Below are 20,070 nucleotides of genomic sequence, written 5' to 3'. Positions count from 1 at the left end.
ATCAGCACCTGAACTCATTCATTCGGTGGATGTTTCACCATTGAACAAGTGCAGTGCTGAATTTTAACCATTTTGAAATAATTCAGTTAATTCCTTTTTTTAAAGGTCCTGATCACGTCCCCTTAGACTGGATGACATGTAGCCAACATCATTAATTCCAAGGGAGGGGTGTCAGGTATCTGACCCATGGAGGTGAGGCATTTGGCCAACTGGCTGACCTGGATAGGCTTGCAAGGCAGGTGGATCAAAAACCTGATGATGTTTAACACAGAGAAATGTAAAGCGCTCCATTTGGGGAGAAATAATCCACAACACACTTACAGGCTCGGCAGCGCTACACTTGTCAGCACCAGAACTGAAAGAGACCCGGGGTCGTGACTGACCACAGAATGAACATGAGCCTCTAATGCGGTGCCATAGCTGGCAGATCGAATCAAACACTGGCATGTACCTACTGATGCATCTCAGGAAAGACTAAGGAAGTCATCCCCCGCTCTACTTGGCCTTGGTGAGACCACAGCTGGAGTACTGCATCCAGTTCTGGGCACCGCACTTCAGGAACGATGTGGAGAAGCTTGAGAGAGAGTCCAGAGGAGGGCCATGCACGTGATTAGAGGTCTGGAGAACAGGTCACACGAGGAGAGGCTGAAAGACTCAGGACTCTTCAGCCTGGAGAAAGGAAGACCTAGAGGGGACTTGGTGGCAGCCTATAAGTATATAAGGGGCGTGTGTCAGGGCCTGGGGGAGCATCTGTTCCCCACCCCAGGGGAAGACAAGAAACAATGGACACAAATTGATTGAAGATCGCTTCAGATTGGACATTAGGAGACATTTCTTTATGAGTTGACTGCCTAAGGTCTGGAACAAACTCCCCAGAGGTAGTACAGGAATGCATAGGAAAAAGTCAACATCTATATAAGCAGAAACTAAAGTTGTGAGAGGAAATTCTTTTCGAGCTTTTCAGAGGCAATAAAATAAAAAGGGGAGTGAAAAAATTTAAAAAAGAAACATTTATTTGTCAGCATACTGAGTGAACAGGTTTGGATTTTGTACAGAAAACAGAGTCCATGAGATGCTACTAACCAACAATGATATTTTAGACTCACATTTCAGGTTTGCAGAAACCATGATTTGGATTAGAAAAATTTTATTTTTTTTAAACCCCAATTTAAATCGAAACTACTTGGCCACCCCCATTTGTGTGTGTGGAACTAGACAATGACAGATCAATCCACTTTCAGTAACCTAATTGGTACAATACATAGCATATGTATGAGATGTAATATTCATTTGGTTTTAATAAATAGTTTAAAGTGTCATTTAATATTCCAGGGAAAGAAATATGCTTTTGAAATTTTTTTTACTGGTTTTGTTCCGCCAGAACAGGAGGGAGAAAAGAATGATTCAAGCTCCTAGTTTACATGACCAAACTGAGTATCTACACGGAAACGTGCATGCGAGGTCTGGCATTTTCAAGAAATGCTATGAACAAACGGATACAGTAGGGTTGTTTAATTTCTTCCATTTGCAAGAGTCTACAATTATAGTCTCATCTCCAAGCTTTACAGTGCATTTACATTAGCAAAAAAACTTTCCCTGCTCCTTGCATCTGTGTACATCAGCATCATTTACAAAAATGTTATCCATAGTCTTACAAACATGATTTTACATTTTAATACAGAGGAAAATATATAGTTCTCTGGCACTTCATTTCCTCCACGGTACCTGTATGCCAATCCAGAACACCTGTCAAGGCATGCTTCTGGAAACCTTACAGGAATGTGGACTGATCTACAAGCCACAGCATCTGCAGCTCCAAAGTTTTAAATAATGAGAAGATTTGCCACTGTTTTGTATAACAATCAACAGTTTATTAATGGATATGGTGAAGTTTTTCGCTATCCACCGAAGATGTGTAAAAAATTGCCAGAAAGTAAAAATAAATAAAGCTGTTCTCAAAAAATCAGTCTCGTTTTACATCTCAGTTCCGAATGCAACATTTAACACAAAACTGTCATTAAAGTTTTAAGGAAATGTACTGATACTCAAATTACAGCTTGTATGACAAATCTAATGAGAACTGAAACTGATTTGGTTTTAGGTTTCAAAGACTTTCACATTCACATACAGTGTCTTGTTTAAGCACAATACTTCCTCGGACAGTGATGGGCAACAGTGATGACATATTGCTGTATTCTGACATAAGGCACTATGATATGAATATGCCATACACTTGCCTTATGTCACATATATCCATTGCTGACCAGTGACTTCTGTCAAATACAAAATGAAAGAGTTTCAAAATACAGTGCATTTTAATGAAGGACATCATGTGAAGTCTTTCAGCAAATGTTTTGAAGACATTTTGAAATACAAGCCTACATTTTAACATATAAGCTTTCGTCATGCTGCTTTTTTGCGACATCACTGTGGGGAAATAGACTCATTACCCATCACTAAGTCCCAATGCACATTCTCCACTATTCTGCTCTTTTCTATTGCAGTCAGTGTTCTTGAGACAAACTTGACCCAGAAACTTTGTTCAAGTTCTCCTACAAAGGTCTGTACATTCACAGCAGTCATTCAGCTTCACTCTCCTTTTGTTTGGCACCTGTTAATAAAGAGAAAAATAAATCAGACCATGCAAATACATGCAGTTTCCTTGCTGACACTGTCGCAGCTGTGGGACATCACTGAAAAGCACCGTTCGCTTTGGAACATACGGCATGTCCTACCAGGGACTGACTGGCTAGCGCAAAGGGTTTGATCCAGCATGGTGGACCAACCCTGCCTGCCACCCTACATGCAGGATCTGGCCTCTGGACTGATCTCGCACCAGACATCCAGCCCACAGGCCAGACAGGTTGAGGATTACGGAGCTAGTCTCTACTACAGGTCTTGTGCATCTCCTCTTGTACAGGTGTAAGCAGAGCTAATGAATGAAACAGATTTAAAATGATAGTGGTTTAGCTCTGCTTATGCCCAACAAGGGGCAGACAGATGTAAGTTATGCTGGAATAACTGAGGTGTGCTCCCAAGCACCAAGTCCCCCCTTTCTTTTTAAAATGATTGAATGTTAAAATGATAGTCTGTCCGTGGCCTCTCTCAGACAGTCACCGAACAACTGGTGATAATTTTTCAGTCTCCTTTAGGAAGTTACTGCACCAAAGGTCCTTGGCAGGTTTTTTTGGTTGTGTATTTGCTTGAGCCAACATCAGCACTAAGGCATCCTCCTGAAGGTGTATTTGAGACTGAGCCAGAGGACCATACCCAGATTGCACTGGGTGGGCTCACCAGTTCCTTTGGTATAGAGGAACATCCTGATTAACGGGGCGTCCTACCATCCCAGAGGCACAAATGGTGCAGAGGTGAAAGATCTGTTCAGCGTACAAAATTTCCTCTAACCCCTTCATCACCACCTCTGTGGGCGAGTTGTGGCATCAAGCTCTTCCTCCTCTCTTCCAGTCAAACTGCGTGAGCCAAGCAATGATGGAGTTATACTCAAAGGGAGCTCAGACACCCGACTCTAGAGGCCAGAGCTCTAAGGCACAAGGGGAGGCTGAATGGTGCATGGCTGTACACTATATTAAGTACAACCGGTCCTGTTCCCCACATCCAGCAGTCTCTCTGGTAGAGGAGAAATCCCTCAGAAAAGCTGTATTTCCTTACATCTGCTGGACTGAGGTAGACAGAATGGCTAACCTCAGACTAAATTTAGTAACACGGGCACAAGTGAAAGATGCTAGTCAGATTTACGGTTAGATGTTTTTGTTGAAGGAACGCATTCAGCTCTAATGTAGCCCAAGGTACAAGCAACTTTTGTTTTTGTCTTCTTTCCTCCAAGAAAATCCAGCATGTTTGACTCCAAAACTTTTACTTTCATGACCTGCTAAATGTGTACAAATTGACAATCACTTTGTATTGGGTGATCTACGAGAAGTGCAAAACTGCCACCAGCATGAGTTATGGAACCAAACCACTATATTGGCCCTGTCATGTTACGTTAGTTCTAGCTGGACACCCCATTACCAGCTGCGGGGGCCCCCACTGGGAGGTTTCAGAGATGTGCTGGGTGTCAGCAGAACTACGAGCTGGCCAAGAGGTCTCGCACGTCAGCTGGTGACGCGAGTTGGAGCTGCCTGTCACTGCCCTGCAATAAAGAACAGCTCCCAGGGCAGAACCTGCAGGATCTGCAGAAGCTGCCGCCACCAGGATCACACCTCGCTCTGGGCATTGCAAACACCCATCTGAGACTGCCACTGCTCCATCGCAAAGGGGCACATCTTGAATCTCAACAACTGCAGGGCAGACACTGTAGATCCACAGACTGCCCCAGCCTGAAGCCTCTGAGGCGGTCCCTCACTCAACAAACATGTAGGGGAGAGGGCAGAAAAACAAAATCACGTAAAAGGTAAGAAACAGAAACTAAAGGAAAGCTGTCAAAAGAAAAAACGGGTACAACCACTGAGAAGAAGAAACACTGTCTGCAAGCAGTGGCCAGTAAAAACTGCATCTCAGGTGGGAGGCTGAGAGGAACTAAAGAGCATGAAGCGTACGCTGCTCTTTATACCATCACCACCGGGCTAGAGCAAACCCTATGGCACCGCCATGGCCAGAGGAGTCTCTGGTCAAAAGCTCTGGAAAGAAGACGTAAGAGCAGTAGCCTGTATAGCCAGTTTGGCTTGCAGCCCGGTAAGCACAGCTTGGCTCTAATGGTGAATGCCTGATACAGTATTTAAGAGGTAAGTGAAAAAATGAAAATACGCTAGGAAATATGATCAAGCAGTTATTTTACTTAAATCAAGACAGTACCACCATAATAATCAGTATCTGGAGACCACCATTTACACTGAATCCAACAGCCTAGGAACAGCATTCGATAGGCTACTGGATATAAACGGGTACAGAACGTGTCAGAAGGCAGCACGAATACCTGCTGGTGTGAGCACCAAAGCCTGAAGAATGTCCGAGAGGGAGATGATGCCCACAATGCTATCTGCTTCGTTCACTACCACCAGACGGTGAACCTACAAGCAGGGAACGGCACATTATAAAACAGTAATTGTCCCAATTAACAAGCGGTGGCAACAAAGAAATCAGAATCCTAATACGGCGGGCTGTAAAGTGAGCAAGTTTCCACAATTAGGAAAGGAAAGAAATTGCTCAAAGTCGACATGTTCTTAACTGACGTTATCAATGCCCTTTACCTTCCAGGCAACTGAAAACAAGTTTATCTTAAAGCAGCTCCAGTTGTAATGTTCGTCTGACGTGGCAACAATCAGAATATCTGAAGGAAAGCTTGGGTGATACCAGCCCAGAAATAATATTATTTTAACAACATCTAAACATTTGTGAGACTTTGCACGCTTCTACACTGAAAGAAACTGAATCTAATGTTACTGTAGGTTATGTATTTACGGGATTAACAACTTCTTATCAAATTTATTCAGAACTACAAACAAGATCTGGGCCTGAGAGAGGAAAAAGCAGCAGCATATGCTTTTCATCAGCATACATCTGCCACCTCAACCTGGGACTTCAAATCAAGTTGCATTTGGAGGTGTGCGCTGTCCCTGGGAAAAGGCTTTCAGTCTCAGTGAGCTGTGATTTGTGCTTAGCCCCATACGTCCCTGATGAGGCTGTCTGAGCGAGGCTGAAGCCATGTCTAGACCACAAACGACGTGTTCCTGGCAGCAGCTCCCTCCCACATACTGCAGGGCTCCACGTTTCTGCATCTGGACTGGAAGCAGTGGGGTCAAGTCCACATGACACCGTGGGTAGACTAATTAGTGGTACAGAGTCGATGCCAGTTCGTCTGCCTACTGTGCTATGTGCAGTTGGCCAAACTGCTTCTTGGTGGGGATGGTGCAGGCAAAGCTGCAACACGCGGGCACAGCATGTGTGCCGTGTACTTGCATCCTGAGGCCCAAATCAGTTGCACGGTGAGAACGTGGTTGGTTTTGAACACTGCCCTCTCTTCGCTGAGCTCTCTCTGCACTGAACATTTTCAATAAAGCTAGCAAGCAGCTCTAAACGTAGGCACCCATTTAGGAATAACTGTGCGAGTGCTTAGTCCTTTTTTCAGAGGAGGATTTTAAGGCCTTCTAAACACACATGAAGCAGTTTTGCGTGCGATTTAATACTGGGGGAAATAGATTTCCTTCAACGACATATTCGCCTGCAGTGTTTATACTGAACATTGCAGCATTACGTCAATCCAGGAGAATCAAAAAAGGAATAAAACAGACCGCCAACAAAAGTGAAACCAACCAATCTATTCTTTCCCCAAGCCGAGAGCGCTATCATTTGTTTACTTATTGCAATTATTAACTTTTCACTATGAAACAATTTAGCTTAAGTGCAGCAGCCTGACATTGTAACTTCGTGAACCCACGGACATGACCAACTCCAATATGAAATGTAGATATCTTAATTAACAGCCGAATACTGTGAGGCTTTAAAATAATAAGGCAGGGCATGTAACCATTTCCTTAATTTTATCACCATTCACACCGATTTTCCATAAGACATTTTTTCACATGATGGTAAATGATTACAACTGCAAACGGTGACACTACTGCTTCCAGTTCTGTATTTGAAATGCAACCAGCATTCTTCACTGTTACAGGCTGGACTAGGTGGCAGGCAAGTTGTAACACTTTAACCCCCCTCATTTCTTGATATGATCAAGCACTCAATTGCATGAATTTAGTACCATATTTTTATAGCAAAAAGATTCTGCGCACCAGATGTAGGAATTTCACTCCAATTCTGAGCCAGTGGCAGCTTATGACATTACTGGGGTGAAAGGGCTGTACATCTGGTATGTTTTAATGCCTCTAGTTACAGTAGATACATAGAGAATCATTTTATATTTGTGCATAATATATCTATTTACTTGGGACATTTTCATTCACTACGCAGAGTGCACAAGAATACATTCATTAGTTTTTCCCATTAGATGGTAAATGAGTGCATGGAGTTACGTGAACTGAACTGTACTGTAGCTAAATGGCAAATCTTGATAGGCAGGTTCCTCTTGCAAAGGTGGTTTCCCTTCTCAGAGCTGTCACCTGGTGAAACAAAGGTTAATGAGGAAAGGGTCAGATAAGCTGGCCAAGAAGGGCCACACCTCGTGAGACACGCTGCCTGATTCTACGAAAATTTGAGATTTCTACATTTACACAAGTCCGGTGTAACTTGTTCTTCTTTCAATGATTCCTTTTTCACCTGGCCCCTCCATTCCATAAAGCTTCCAAAGAAAAGTGAATCTATCAGAGGACACAACCTGGTTCCTACAGAGTTGAGGGAGACCAAGGATTTGCATATCGCATTCAGTTTGAGCATCCAGGAAAGAAGACTTTTTTCAAAACTGAAACGGGTTTAAGACCTCTAAGTTAGCCCTCATATGGATAATTTGAGACTCAGTGACGTGCAGATCTCAAGTTTTTGGACTGAGGCTACAGTGAACACAGAGGACGCGAGATGATACATTGCCACGTGATGTGGTTACTGGAGCCCCAAGGAGTGATACTTAATTTGAGCAACTTCTCAAAATCATCAGTAAGAGGAAAGTTAAACACTGAAGATGCAAAATCACGTAAAGGGTAGAAGGTGAAATTCTAGATGGATTCTGATCGTGACTGAAATAGGTCATTCTGATTTGCTCCTGCAAGCTCGCGATAGGTGGACATTTTTTGTATTTCCCTTTTACTCACTAGGGCTACTGATACTGGAGCAGACAGATGATAAGAGCACCCAAACACTGGAAAATGTAGCATCAGATGAAACTGGGTGAAAGACTTAGCAGGGTCTGCTTCCTCACAAGACTGCACCTTCCGGCATTTGCTAGTGTTGATGTAAAGGAGTGTGCAATCCCATGCCCCAGGGGTGCCAAACTTAGGCCAGGAGATCCACTGAATCCATGGGCCAGGAAATCCGGGCGCAAGACTAGCAGGGAGCAAGTGAGGGCTTTGTGACACAGCCCTTGCTTGCCCTGAAGCCACCTGGCCTGCCACACTTGCAGAGCCTCTGCCATGGCAAGTAGCTACCTGGCCTGGAGCCATGTGCCCCCTTACTGCTGCACAGCCCCACACCAAATCTGACTTGCAAGGGGCCCCGCAGTCCAAATCTGGCCCAAGGACCAAAGTATATCTGACACCCTGCCTTACCCTGGAACTGATTCTGTAAGAATCCTGCATGGAAAATAAACCCAAACCAACCTCACTGCAGCTCCAGAATTAACCACCAACCAACTCTGAATGGTCTAAAGGCAGACAAATCATTTGGAAGGATTCCTGTTTGTAGAAGGAAACAGTTCTCTCTTCAGTCAGGCTAATGCCACATGGGAGACAGCACGTACCAGAGGCACGAAACTAAATGCAATCAAGGATACAGGTTACAGTAATGTTATGCATTTTCATCTGAATTTACATGCATCTTTATGACATTTGCATGCTTGAGCTTGTTTTATTATCCAAGTGTGGCTTGAACTGAGTGTTTCTCAACCAGCATGGCTAGAATGATATATGAAGACTTGTAAAGCACTGTATCCGGGATGTTTTTCACAGCATTCAAGTTTGCAACACTTTTTTCCTTTAAAGGTACCCAAATGAGTAGACAAACCCAGATCTATCTTCCTAAATTGAAACAGTTCTCAGAGATGTGTACTGCTGCACTGATATGAATGCAGCAATGACTGTAGTTCAGTGAAAGCTTGTGCTGTTTGAGAAATAAAATGACTTATCTCTGAAGAAATCGCCAGCTTAAGTAGTTGTCTATGATGGGGTAGCGCATTCATCTGGTCAGTCATTCTAGGAGAGTACATTTTAAAGATGCAAACAAAGTTCCATCCCATTTTTCTTCATCCACCCAGTGCCTCAGTTTACCAGCAAGCTCTGAGATTTTGGAATTGCCCTGACATGCCAACAATTCTCCCGAGCCTGCGCCAAGGCCTAGAGCTCAGCATGGTCACTAGCTGTCTTCTCAGCCAGCCTCACCTCAATTTCTAGTCCTTCTTGTCTCTAGCTCTTGCAGTCCCTCCCATGCTATCTTATAGCAATGCAAGTTTCCCAGTGTTCACACAGGACCCCCTTGCTGCTGGTTTTAATCCATCCAGAGGTTACTGTGGAAAAACATGGCAAAAGAAGGCCTGATTGCACTGTCCCTGAAGAAACACTGCCAGCTCCTGCAAGCTCATCAGCATGAGTAGCAAGACCAGATAACAGAACAGGGGTGTCATGTGGCAATGAAAGCACGATGTTGATAATTCATTATTAAAACTAAACAAGAAATCCTCGGAAGCTATATATGTTGTGGTGGTCATCTGCAAAGGGTTAGATACAATGCAGTTTCAGGAATCTTCCATTTGCTCTTACATAGGTTTAGAAGGCAGCATTTCTTTTAACTTTCACTTTGAATAACTCTTCCATCAAAAGGTGGACCTAAGGTGTAAGGCACAGGAATAAGGCTAAGTGGAGCTGGAAACAATAAAAAATACCTTGCAATTCCCTTACCCCCCTGCAAGCCCCGAATGAAACCAGAGATTTCACCAAGATTCCCTGCAGATTCTTCATAACTGCAGTAACCCAAACTTCAATATTTACACATGAAGATGTGAGAAACTATACCCATGGCATATCATCAAAATTACTCTGTACTACTTTAAAGTACAAGCACACATTTGGTACCCCTGTTATCATACTGCTTTAAAAATTAAAGTGAATAACAAAAGCACTCTCACCTCAGCCTTCACTATTCTATCCACAATGGTCTCCAGTGTTTCCAGCATACTGCACTTCACAACACCTTCAAAATACTGAGAACGGTGCTGCAGGGCTTGCGTCACTGTGATATCTAGGTTATTATAGGTTTTTTCAGCAGCAAGATTCTGAAAAATAACATGCAGAGAAATCAGTTGTAGTCTTTATAACAGACAAGTGAGCGAATATTTTGGCACTGACCTATGCATGCAAATATCAGTCCAGTGTTGTATTGTAGACTGAGGGTTTTCACTTAGCTTAGCAAAGGTGTTTACTATGTGAAGTACATCAGCAATCCTTCAGTGCATAAGGAAAGCCAAGTCTGCAGTTCAATTAAATGCATCACAATAGACTTGACAAAAATTAATCCTGGATTGTGGTATGCACTCAGCCACTGACAAATTACTCATTTTGCTAACAGATCTTGGACTTGAAAGACTCAAAGTAATTCCTCATGCTCTTGCACAATAAGTGCAAAATATATAGATCAGTTCTAATTCCAGAGATTTATAAGACCTTAGTAATAAAGAGAAATATTGTTTCCTTAACCGCAATTAGTTCTTCCAACAGATGACCCCCAGCTGGTCTGGACATTCCCAATGAAAGCATTAATGACCATCTTTTGCTCTACCTGTGCTCAGACCCCCTCTGCTGGCCTATTTTGGCGCTGCAATCATGGATACCAGAAGATATATTTCCAAAACAGAAATTACATCAACTATGAGAAATTCAATAGTTCATATTCATCAGGTGAACTACAATAGTTCATCAGCACAACTGCAAGTGAGAGGGTTAAAAGAATTGAAAGGTACAGCATCTACAGTCTTTGTGTTAAAATCAAGAGTATTTTGATATACAGAGTTTGTGCAGAAAAGCTAATATCCTCTACTATGAGAAAAGGTATAGAAAAGAAGATACTATTTTTTTCTTCTTCCATTAGCTGGAATGTGTTGGTGACACAGACGGGGGCATATCAGCAATAAAGAGAAGGACTGGACTCATTAAGGAAGAAAGGGATGATACTGAAGTCTTAAAAAAGAAAGAAATGGGGTGAAAAGTTATAATACTGATTTCCCACATCATACAGTGGTGTTTAATAGCAAGAACTTAACTGAGAGCTCATCAATTGGGCACAACGGAGAAGGAGAAAGACCTGGTTGTATTCAGATGATCAGAGGATGATTATGTGATAGGGCCACACAAAAAGGAAACACTGGGATGCATTAGGCAAGATTCTTCCAGCAGAGACAGGGAAGCACTGTGGCGAGACCTCATCTGGATACTCTACTCTGTATACTCAGGTTCAAAAAATATGAATTCAGATGGGGGCAGGAGCAGAGATGGGCTACCAAGATAATCAGAAAAAGAAAACTTATCTTAGGAGAACAGCTCAAAAGAGCTTGGCTTGATTTAATCTAACAAAGCAAAGATTGAGATGGGATACGATTACTCTGAAAATCACTATGGGGAGGCAGCTATGGCACAAAAATGTAAAAAGTATAAACTGGCTAGGAATAAATCTGGGCTGTAAATCAGAAGGCAGTATATAATCATCCAAGGAGCAAGGTCCTGGAACAGCTTCCCAAAAAGAGAAGTATGAGAAAACAACTTAACTCACTTTTAAGGTCAGTTTAGGAAAAGAATTATGTAGTGTGATTGGCTCATGTCCGGGACTGGACTTGAAGATCTGTAAGGTCCTGTTTAGTCCTCTAGTCCTAAATATGCAACCCATGTGATTGCACATTCAATTACTTTGTACATTTTAAAATGTGTGACCTAGTTTAGTCCTTTGGGGGGTACACAAGAGCCCAAGTGCTATCAGTCTTTTAGTGAGTTGTGAATGAGATGCAAGTTTCAAGTGGCAACACTTTGTATCTCCAGGCTTTTCAACCCAAGATTTTGGTGGAGCCACTTCACAGAACGTATGTTGATGGAGTGGTGGCAGTTATGAGAGTGGCATGCTCCGAGCTATTTATTTTAGGTACTGAAGATAGTCAAAACATGTTTAAACAGCATAACATGAGAATGAGGACAGACTTCTTTCATTCTCTGGTCCAGGTTTTCATTTAAGTACAATTAGGTTTTGGCCCTGGCTACTGAGCAAGGATCTAGTCCATATGCTGGTTTTCTCAAAAAGAAAAATGTTTGTTTTTTTTAATTTTTAGTCATCCTAAATTGCTTCCTAGCTAAAGGAATTGTTATGAGAGACAAAGTTGAACTTTCCTTTTGAAGATTAGGTAGATTTTTGGAGAGTTTGTAGAATGATGCTAGGTGCCTCCTGAGTGGAGTTCTCTACATACTCAGCATTATTTGATATAAGGTTAAGCTATTTCTAAGAAGATACATTTCCTATCACCTCAAAATCAACCAAATAAAACAGTAATATGGTAACTCTTAAGCCAAAATAAATATATCTACATAAGGGCTCTGCACTAATTTGAATGAACTTTTTGTAGGCATTGTTTCAATACTGATTTAACTGCAAGTAGATCTGCCCCATGGTGGGTCAAGGATAAAAAGCCAGTTGTACAATGCTTCTACTTCCTGTGTGCACACCAACAGCTCAGACCCTTGGCATGCCAGGCTGTAGAAAACATAGAACAGGAGGATCAGACAGAGTGACTGAGGGAGCCTTTGGGAAGTACTGATTTAAGTTTCCAGTTTACCCAAGATTTGCAGATGGCCACCTTTATGAACACAGAGGAGCAAAGGCAAGATATGTGGCTTACTTCAAGACTTCCGAAAGTTAAAGGGAAAAGCAATCGTGTACCTTCACCTAAAAGGAAAATAATGCTTATTTATTTGTTTGTTTAATTTGTTTAGGGACACTATTGTTTAAAACAAAGCATGTTTAAATTCCTGATGGTCTAATTTGCAAATTAGCGTAGATGAAAGAGACAACCACCCAGGGGAAGATGATCAAAAGGCGGCCTAATTTACTTGCATGTTACTAGCGGGCAGCAGAAAAATAAGCCTTTTGGCCTTGAAGTTGTTTTGGTTCTAGCCGTGTTATTTTTCTAGTGAGCAGGCCCACCTTCCTTGGAAATTAAAAGGATTCTGGCAGCCATACTGTCCAGATTTCTACTTTTTATTACAAATTTTTGCTTAGAGTTCTTTTAAATTTTGTCTTCCAAGGAATCACTTGGATTCAAGCTTCTCTCTTTCCAACGCCTGCTATGAAAGGCGTGAGAAATGAGATGGATGTTCTTGCCCTGAAGCAACTGCCAAAGATGTAGCAGGGGAAAACTGCTTCCTAGTCTGGTCTCCCACCTCAGAGTGGCATTAGGACCTCTCCGAGATATCTATGCTGCTCAATGTGGGCAGGATTGCTTTCTCAGTAGTGGTCCTGGCCTCAGCAGGGAACAGGGCAATGTCCTCCATAAAAACAGAGGCAGAAGGAACAGGAGTCCTGAAGGAATAGGTAGAAACCCTGTGGCTTGGGAGTCCTCATTCTCAAGAAAACAGCATGCAGACAAATTCTGCAGATTATAGTTGTTACAGGAACTTTTAAAGTATTTCTGTACTCTTCTCCCTTAGTAGTGAGATTTTCTAAAGCAAAATTGGCAGGCTGGTGTATGAGCTACTAAAATTCTTATCTCTTCACAGAATAAGGCAGCCCCCAGAAGTCCTCAGGAGGGAGCAGGTGCATGGAGAAGAGATGGACAGAGACATTCAGACTTTTTCTGGGAGATCTCAGCTGTGTAGAAGGTTTGCTCACTAGGCAGGCTGGCTAGACTGTACTAAAGGATGCTGTGGCAAAATACTGGTCTGAGCTAGATTCAGACAGAACTGCAACGAGGGCAGGTTTAGTACACTGGTGCATGCAACTATGGCAGCTAATTCGTTTCAATGACTGAAAATGCAATTAAAATGATGTGCCCAGCCTGCAAAAGGAAGTCTTTCACCAGTGATAAGGCTGGGTTGTGGAACAGGCATAGTTAAGAGGAAGTATTAAAAAAAAGCCTGAACTTCCTTGTGTTGGCACAACTTTTTTGAGTCTTAGAAATGCCTTGACCACCAGCTACCCCTGGATAAAAATTATTACTATGGTCAACTGAACATTGTGAAGTCAACTGAATGGCATTTTCTTCACTTCATTAGAAACAATTAAAAGGTTAAGGAAGGAATAACAGTTGAAACAGATGTCTGAAAGAAATTGTTAAAAAGATGCATCACACTGCACATAAAATATTTTATGGAATTTAAGAAGATACTTACTATTACATCAAATTTGGAATAAATATCTACAACTTTTCCTAAAAATGAAAACATATGTTAGTAAGGCCTCTAAAAACAAAAGTTAATTTTCCTGCATCCTAGTTTTATTATCTTCCAGTTACAAGGAAACAAGACAGACACATATCAAAACAGAAAATACTGTCCCGTCCCCCCGTCCCCCAACAACAAACGAACCCTTTCTGTTTTACAACACACTTCAAAAGAAACTAACTGAACAGGAAGTTTCTAGGTCTGCAACCTGAACCTTTCATCCCATTCTTCCCCTTTTAATTACTTGATGACCTAGTAGGGATTTAAGTGCAGGGCAGAAAAGAGGCAATTTTAAGACCTCTCTCGACAGGGGTAACTGTACAAAATAACCAAATACAAATGAAATGATCTATCCCTCTCCACCTCCCCCACAGCTTTTATGCTCATGTACTGCTTTACACACACCTGACTCATCCACAACAGGTAACGCTGATATCCTTCTGTCTACAAATATATTCAAGGCTTTAATGATAGGAGTGTCTGGATGTATGAAGGCAATGTTGTGGTAAGTTCCTATCCCCAGTTCATCCAGGTTCTTCTTCATAAAAGCAGGCTTTGGCATCTCTGACACCTAGGACAGATGAAAAGAACACATTGTTTGTGCTTTCTTTCTTTCTTTAAGGACAGATGCACTGGAACCTGAAGGCATGACTGAAGATCACACGAGGAGTGGTCAGTCTTCACTGCTTTACCTACAGAGTTCAGATAAGTACCAAAGGGTTTCAGAGCAATGTAGCACATTAGTAATTACAGTGATCCTTGTTTTCTCTGTCTAAAGGGTCTCCCCTGCACCCCCACCCCAAAAATTCATGTTTTTCCACAGTTAAAATTAAATGCCACTATCTATATAGGTATCAGTTGAACACAATGTTTTATTGATACATTTACAATTTGAAAGCAACTCAGAAGCCTACTGGTGCCTCAATCACCATAATAAAATACATTTTAAATACCTACGTATTTTGGCATTTGATTTTTTTTGTATTATGGGAAATCAGAGCTCCACCTGCCCTCTTTGCTCACCAGGACATGGGTCTAGTTGCAGCTATCCCCCTCACACTGCTTTGGGGTGCTGAGCAGCTCTGATATGCTGGTTCCATGCCCCTGTCCATGCTGGTGCCCCCCAACAGTCCCAAGCCACAGCCCCCCCAGCCCCTCACTCCTGACCCACAGCCCCCTGGCCCTACCAGTGCTCCTCACTCCCCATCCAGTGCCCCAACCCTTGTGCTTGAGGAAAGCAGTGAGTTGAACAAGTTATTTTTCTGCAGAACGGTTACTGGAGAGGGGAGAGAAGCCATGCTCTTTGCCAGCTCCCTCATATTCACAGGCAGGAGCATACCCTTTTATACTGTCAGGAAAGAGATGCACAGACTTTCTGAAGGAAAAGAGTCAAAGTCAAGTCAAAGAGTCTATCAGCAAGTTTCCAAGCCAAGGGCTTATGCTGTGAATCTTAAAAGACTTCTATTAAATATCAGTTAATCAAAGGAGTTTTTTAGATTACTTACAAAAAGCTGGAGGAACTTGAGGATTCTTTTATGGGTAAGTATATAAAGTGCATTCCCGCTGACAGGGTCAATAACTGGCAATCTGTGGATTTTGTTTTTGATCAATGAATATACAGCATCAAAAAGGCTGAGGAAAAAACATTAAATCCATTAATTAATTCTGACTGTGAAATTCAAAGCAGGTACTTTGAAACTGAAATGGGACTACAAAGAAAGCATGGGGTCAATAACTGTTTGCACTAACATTAGAACAGGATATTGGAGAAATTACAGAACTTGCAGAGTGAAAAGCTACCAAATTTCACGGTTGCTTAAGAAAAAAACCCACATGCATGAAGACGTACACAAACAGATCAGGGAACCTTTAATATCAGTAAAGAAACAGTAACCAGCCCTCTGCAACAGGAAGGAGTGCACAATTTCTTCAATTTACATTTTTACTTGAAGTGACTATTTTGCTCAAAAGCGTTCAAATGAAGTCCTTCAAACAGAAAGACACAGGCAGTGGCAATGCAAAATATCCAACTCTCTTGCACTGGATGTTCTTCAGTCCTGAGTTGAAAGGATCATATTGCAGGGTGAAAACAATTCAGTTTCAACCTGTGCCCCCTTCAGACAAGTGCCAAATAGCTCCTGGATTTGCCCCTTATGGTGCAGGCCAGAGCTGTCCAACTGGCAGCTCACAGGCCTCACGCAGACCACAAGGGATTCATGTATGGCCCCCAGGCTCCTCCCTAGCACCTCTCCTACTACTGCTCTGGCTGCTGCTGCAGCCGTGGTCTCTAGGCTCTCTCCCTGCTTCAGCTTTTGATTCCTGCTTTGGCCCCAGGGGGTGGGTCAGCACAGCCATGGTGCTAGAGAGCCCACAGTGTGGTGCAGCAAAAGGGGTGTGGCTCGTAGTAGTGTGGCCCCCCGTTGCTTAGGGGTTGGATAGGCCTCGTATAGATAGCCGTCCACGTGAAGACAGGACACCTATGTATTTATTTCAGCTGATCATCACTGGGGGCCGGGCAGGGAAAAGTACAAGGCGGCAGTTTGACTCGATTTGCAATAGCGACCTAGTCCTAAGAGGCTCTGTGATAGGGACTGGCAACTTACAGCCTACAAAAAAAACTGAATCCAGCCTGGGAATGTCCCACCCGCCTGGGGTGGCGCAGGGATTGGGCTGAACCGCCCGTCCCCCCTGCAGTGCTCCCTGCTGCTCCTTTGTGCCTTAACGTTACCTAGGCTGCAGAGTGGCTGGCACGTGCGGTGAGGCTAAGTGCAGGTTGCTTGAGCTTTTCAGGGGCGAGTGCACAGAGATTCACAGCCCATGGCAGGGGGCTGGGTCATCCACAGGGACAAAAGGCAGCCAACCCCTACTCTACAGCATTCTGGTATTCTGAACACTAGCTCAGAGGTGGGCAATTATTTCGACTGGAGGGCCACTTAACGAGTTCTGGTGAGCTGTCAAGGACCGCACACACAAAATGTTTCAGAAGATACCATCTGAACAAATTATAGATAAAAAGCAAAATGCATATTAAAAGTCAAACATCTACTGCAAAATATTTTAATTTTATTTAAAAAAATATTTTGTGACCTGATTTATGTTTGTTTGAGTAGTATACGTAGAGGTGATATAATATGTTATATTGCATACAACAGCCCACATGCCAGGTCCTGAGAGCTGGCTGGAGAGGGAGGGGTCAGGGGGCACATGCAGCAGACTTTGCCTGGGAGGTGTGGTGCATGTTCAGTGCCCACTCCCCAAAATCCAGCCCACGGCTGCCCCTGCAGGGCTCCACATGGGGCTGATGTGTGCCCGCTCCTGCCCAGGGCACCCACAACACATGGCTCCTGCCCCAGCACGCGGGGCTCCAGCTACCTTCCACCCAGCTGGCTGCCTCATTGTGCTGGGCAGCGAGCTGTAGTTGAAACACCCTACTGCCATTTTGAAATGTGGGGGATGCTGAATACACGTGATGCGGAGGTTCCTGGAGCACGCTAATTAGCACACTCCAGCAGTCTTGAGTCTGCTCCAATGCCTGCTAACTAGCACATGTTGTAAGAGCACTCTGTCACATGTATAGGTGCCTGTGCTGCCCAGCACCTGCCCCCACACTACTTGCTGCTCAGAACAGTACAGGAGGGACAGGAAGAAGACCTGCTGCTGGAGGCACGGTGAACCGGGCAGTACCTGGATAGCTGCAGCAGCAGCAGGGGCAGCAGCTTTGAGAAGCTGTATGCACTGGCTGGGGCTAGGGTAGTGCTGTCGGCAGGTGTGGGATGGGAGCGTGGCACGGGCTGCTCCAGGCAGGGGTGGGTGGGGGCAGCCGCAGGCCAGATGTGGCCTGCAGGCTGTATTTTGCCCACCCCTGCTCTAACTCCACTTTTTCTGAAATTATCGATAGGAACTAAGGAATGCTGGTGCGACTTCTTTTATTTCCTTTGATCATGTTGTAAACATTTAAGAAAAAGATATTACACATTTTAAAATAAGTGCTAAATCTTCGCTGTTTCCTAGACTGCTGGAACAAATGCTTAAGACAAGCCTCCAGAAAGCTAGCATTTGTATACCACTGATGCAGAAAGTAGCAATCCATCTATCACAGCAGCACACAGATAAAAAAGATATTCCTTAGTAATTAGGAACAGCCAAGGGAAGCATGCAAGAATCATCTTTTCAATATCTGCTTTTCCGACTCAGATAATTACACAAAATACAATCCAAGGACGTTTCAGGGACTAGAACTGTACTAAGTCTCAACCCACGAGGAGTGGCACAAATCTGTCTCCTTCTGGATCCCAAGCAAACCAGAAAAAGGATACCAAAACTGTGGGTATGTCTATGCTGCAGACTGTAGCGCAGTATAAGAGACAATTTAGGCAGTCTGGTTGGGGCAACATAAGGCTCTTAGTTTATCCTGCTTCTCACTGCATTTCAGGAATACACAACACACACACACACACAGAAGGGTAAACTAGCCTAGGCAGAGCCCGGCTACAGCTACTCTGCTTCTAGTAAACAAGCTAGCTGAGTTAAAGCTAGCCCGAGACTTGTGACTGCATTGCAGTCACACATAAATGACCGAACCATGTAGAGTTCTCCTAAGAATGAAATGGCATCATCAAATCCATTCCCTCCTCGACTTATGGGTAGGAATTAGAAGATGTGGAGCAAGTTTCTAAATTGCAGTACAGTACCCCCACCAGCAGTCATCTCTGATTTTGGGCCAGTTTGTAGTTGGAGTCAATTAAACACATGTAAACAGTGTTTCCATTCTTCATGAATTTACTGTAATTCACAAATACAAACCTTGTTTCTATTTAACCCAAATAAAAAAAAGGCCCAAGGACTAATTACATGAACACCAACTGCAGAAATTCTGAATTAAACAAAAATGATGCAAATGCTTACCTTGCATCTGGGGAGATGTTCACTAAAGGCTTAAATGTTTCTTGTAAATAAAGTTCTGTATTAAAAAAGTAAATATTTTATAAAACATCAGTATTTTACTTACTAGAAAGTAGGTATCTACCAAAATATATACACCACTCTGGACAAAATATAATGGAGAAGACATTCAAGATGTAAAGGCAAACATTTAGAAATACTTTTTAAATGTAAATTAGTTTATGAAGCTACCTTTTCCACTGAACGTTAAGGGAGTCGGTAAAAAGATCTTCAGGGATTACTTTAAACACGAATAAAAGTAATTCAAGAGTGTAACCACTAGGGGGCACTACCGCAACAGGAACCCCCACCGAACAGAACAGCTGCTTGAGTTGCACTGCCTGTGGTTCTTAGAGGCAGTTGTCCAAATATTTTCAATGCAAACAAAAGAATAGTTCATTCTTGGTAAATGTGCACCCTATATGCTTAAGGCTAAAGCTTTAGTTAGTTTAGTCCTGAACAAAACAGCTAAAATTGCTACAGTCTAGGATGCACATCCTGTGGCACAGAATCAACACAAGAAATTGTTACCACACATCAACCGGTCTGCAGCGTGTCCCCCCTCCTTCCACTTAACCCTGTATACTTTGTCAGTCTGTCTACAAAAGTGGTTCTCAACCTTTTCAGACTCGAGACACCCTTTGATTGTTTCAAGGCACACCATGACAGGCTCGAGGCACCCCTCAGAAAATGCCAGCTCTTAGTGTTTCCTCGTTTTTGGACTACAGGTAAACAGAGAAATTCTGCTGCAAACAAACTCAAAAAGATCACAAGTCCAAATGTTTTGAACACTATGGATTCCTATTTGAAATCTCAGTTTATCTTGTCAATTATGTTTGCACACCTAACAGTGCTAATATGTCATGGCACCCTTGAAAGGATCTCACGGCACCCTGGTTGAGAACCACTGGTCTACAAACTTAGTTTCCTTACAGCCCTCATTACAAGTGGGACTTGTAGAGGATGCATACATCAGACATTGGATCCAGAACAAAACAACTGCCCAATTGGGATTCTGGGCTCTAACTTTTCTGGAGCAAAAAGGCAGAACACTATTCATTTGTTACCTGCACAAAACAAGCCCATGTGTGGATGTCTA

General features: G+C 43.0%; 1 protein-coding gene across 5 annotated transcripts in view; it reads right to left on the bottom strand.

Annotated features, from left to right (window-relative positions):
- Window positions 1-995: 995 nt before the first annotated feature.
- The window catches only part of PRKAG2 (protein kinase AMP-activated non-catalytic subunit gamma 2), a 339,594-nt gene continuing 320,519 nt past the window's right edge, over window positions 996-20,070 (bottom strand). For all 5 annotated transcript variants that reach the window (XM_019499071.2, XM_014608994.3, XM_014608997.3 and 2 more), the window contains 7 exons: window positions 18,936-18,990; window positions 15,536-15,662; window positions 14,436-14,601; window positions 13,980-14,017; window positions 9,743-9,889; window positions 4,934-5,027; window positions 996-2,611 (listed from right to left, as the gene is read on the bottom strand). In XM_019499071.2, the coding sequence (XP_019354616.1) occupies window positions 2,580-2,611; window positions 4,934-5,027; window positions 9,743-9,889; window positions 13,980-14,017; window positions 14,436-14,601; window positions 15,536-15,662; window positions 18,936-18,990 (659 nt within the window). In that variant the 3' untranslated portion in view covers window positions 996-2,579. The remainder of the gene's footprint in view (window positions 2,612-4,933; window positions 5,028-9,742; window positions 9,890-13,979; window positions 14,018-14,435; window positions 14,602-15,535; window positions 15,663-18,935; window positions 18,991-20,070) is intronic.

This window comes from Alligator mississippiensis, chromosome 5 (genome assembly GCF_030867095.1).
Source record: "Alligator mississippiensis isolate rAllMis1 chromosome 5, rAllMis1, whole genome shotgun sequence".
NCBI lineage: Eukaryota > Metazoa > Chordata > Crocodylia > Alligatoridae > Alligator > Alligator mississippiensis.
The sequence above is the reverse complement of the archived record's forward strand: the minus strand, read 5'-3'. Positions and strand labels throughout refer to the sequence as shown.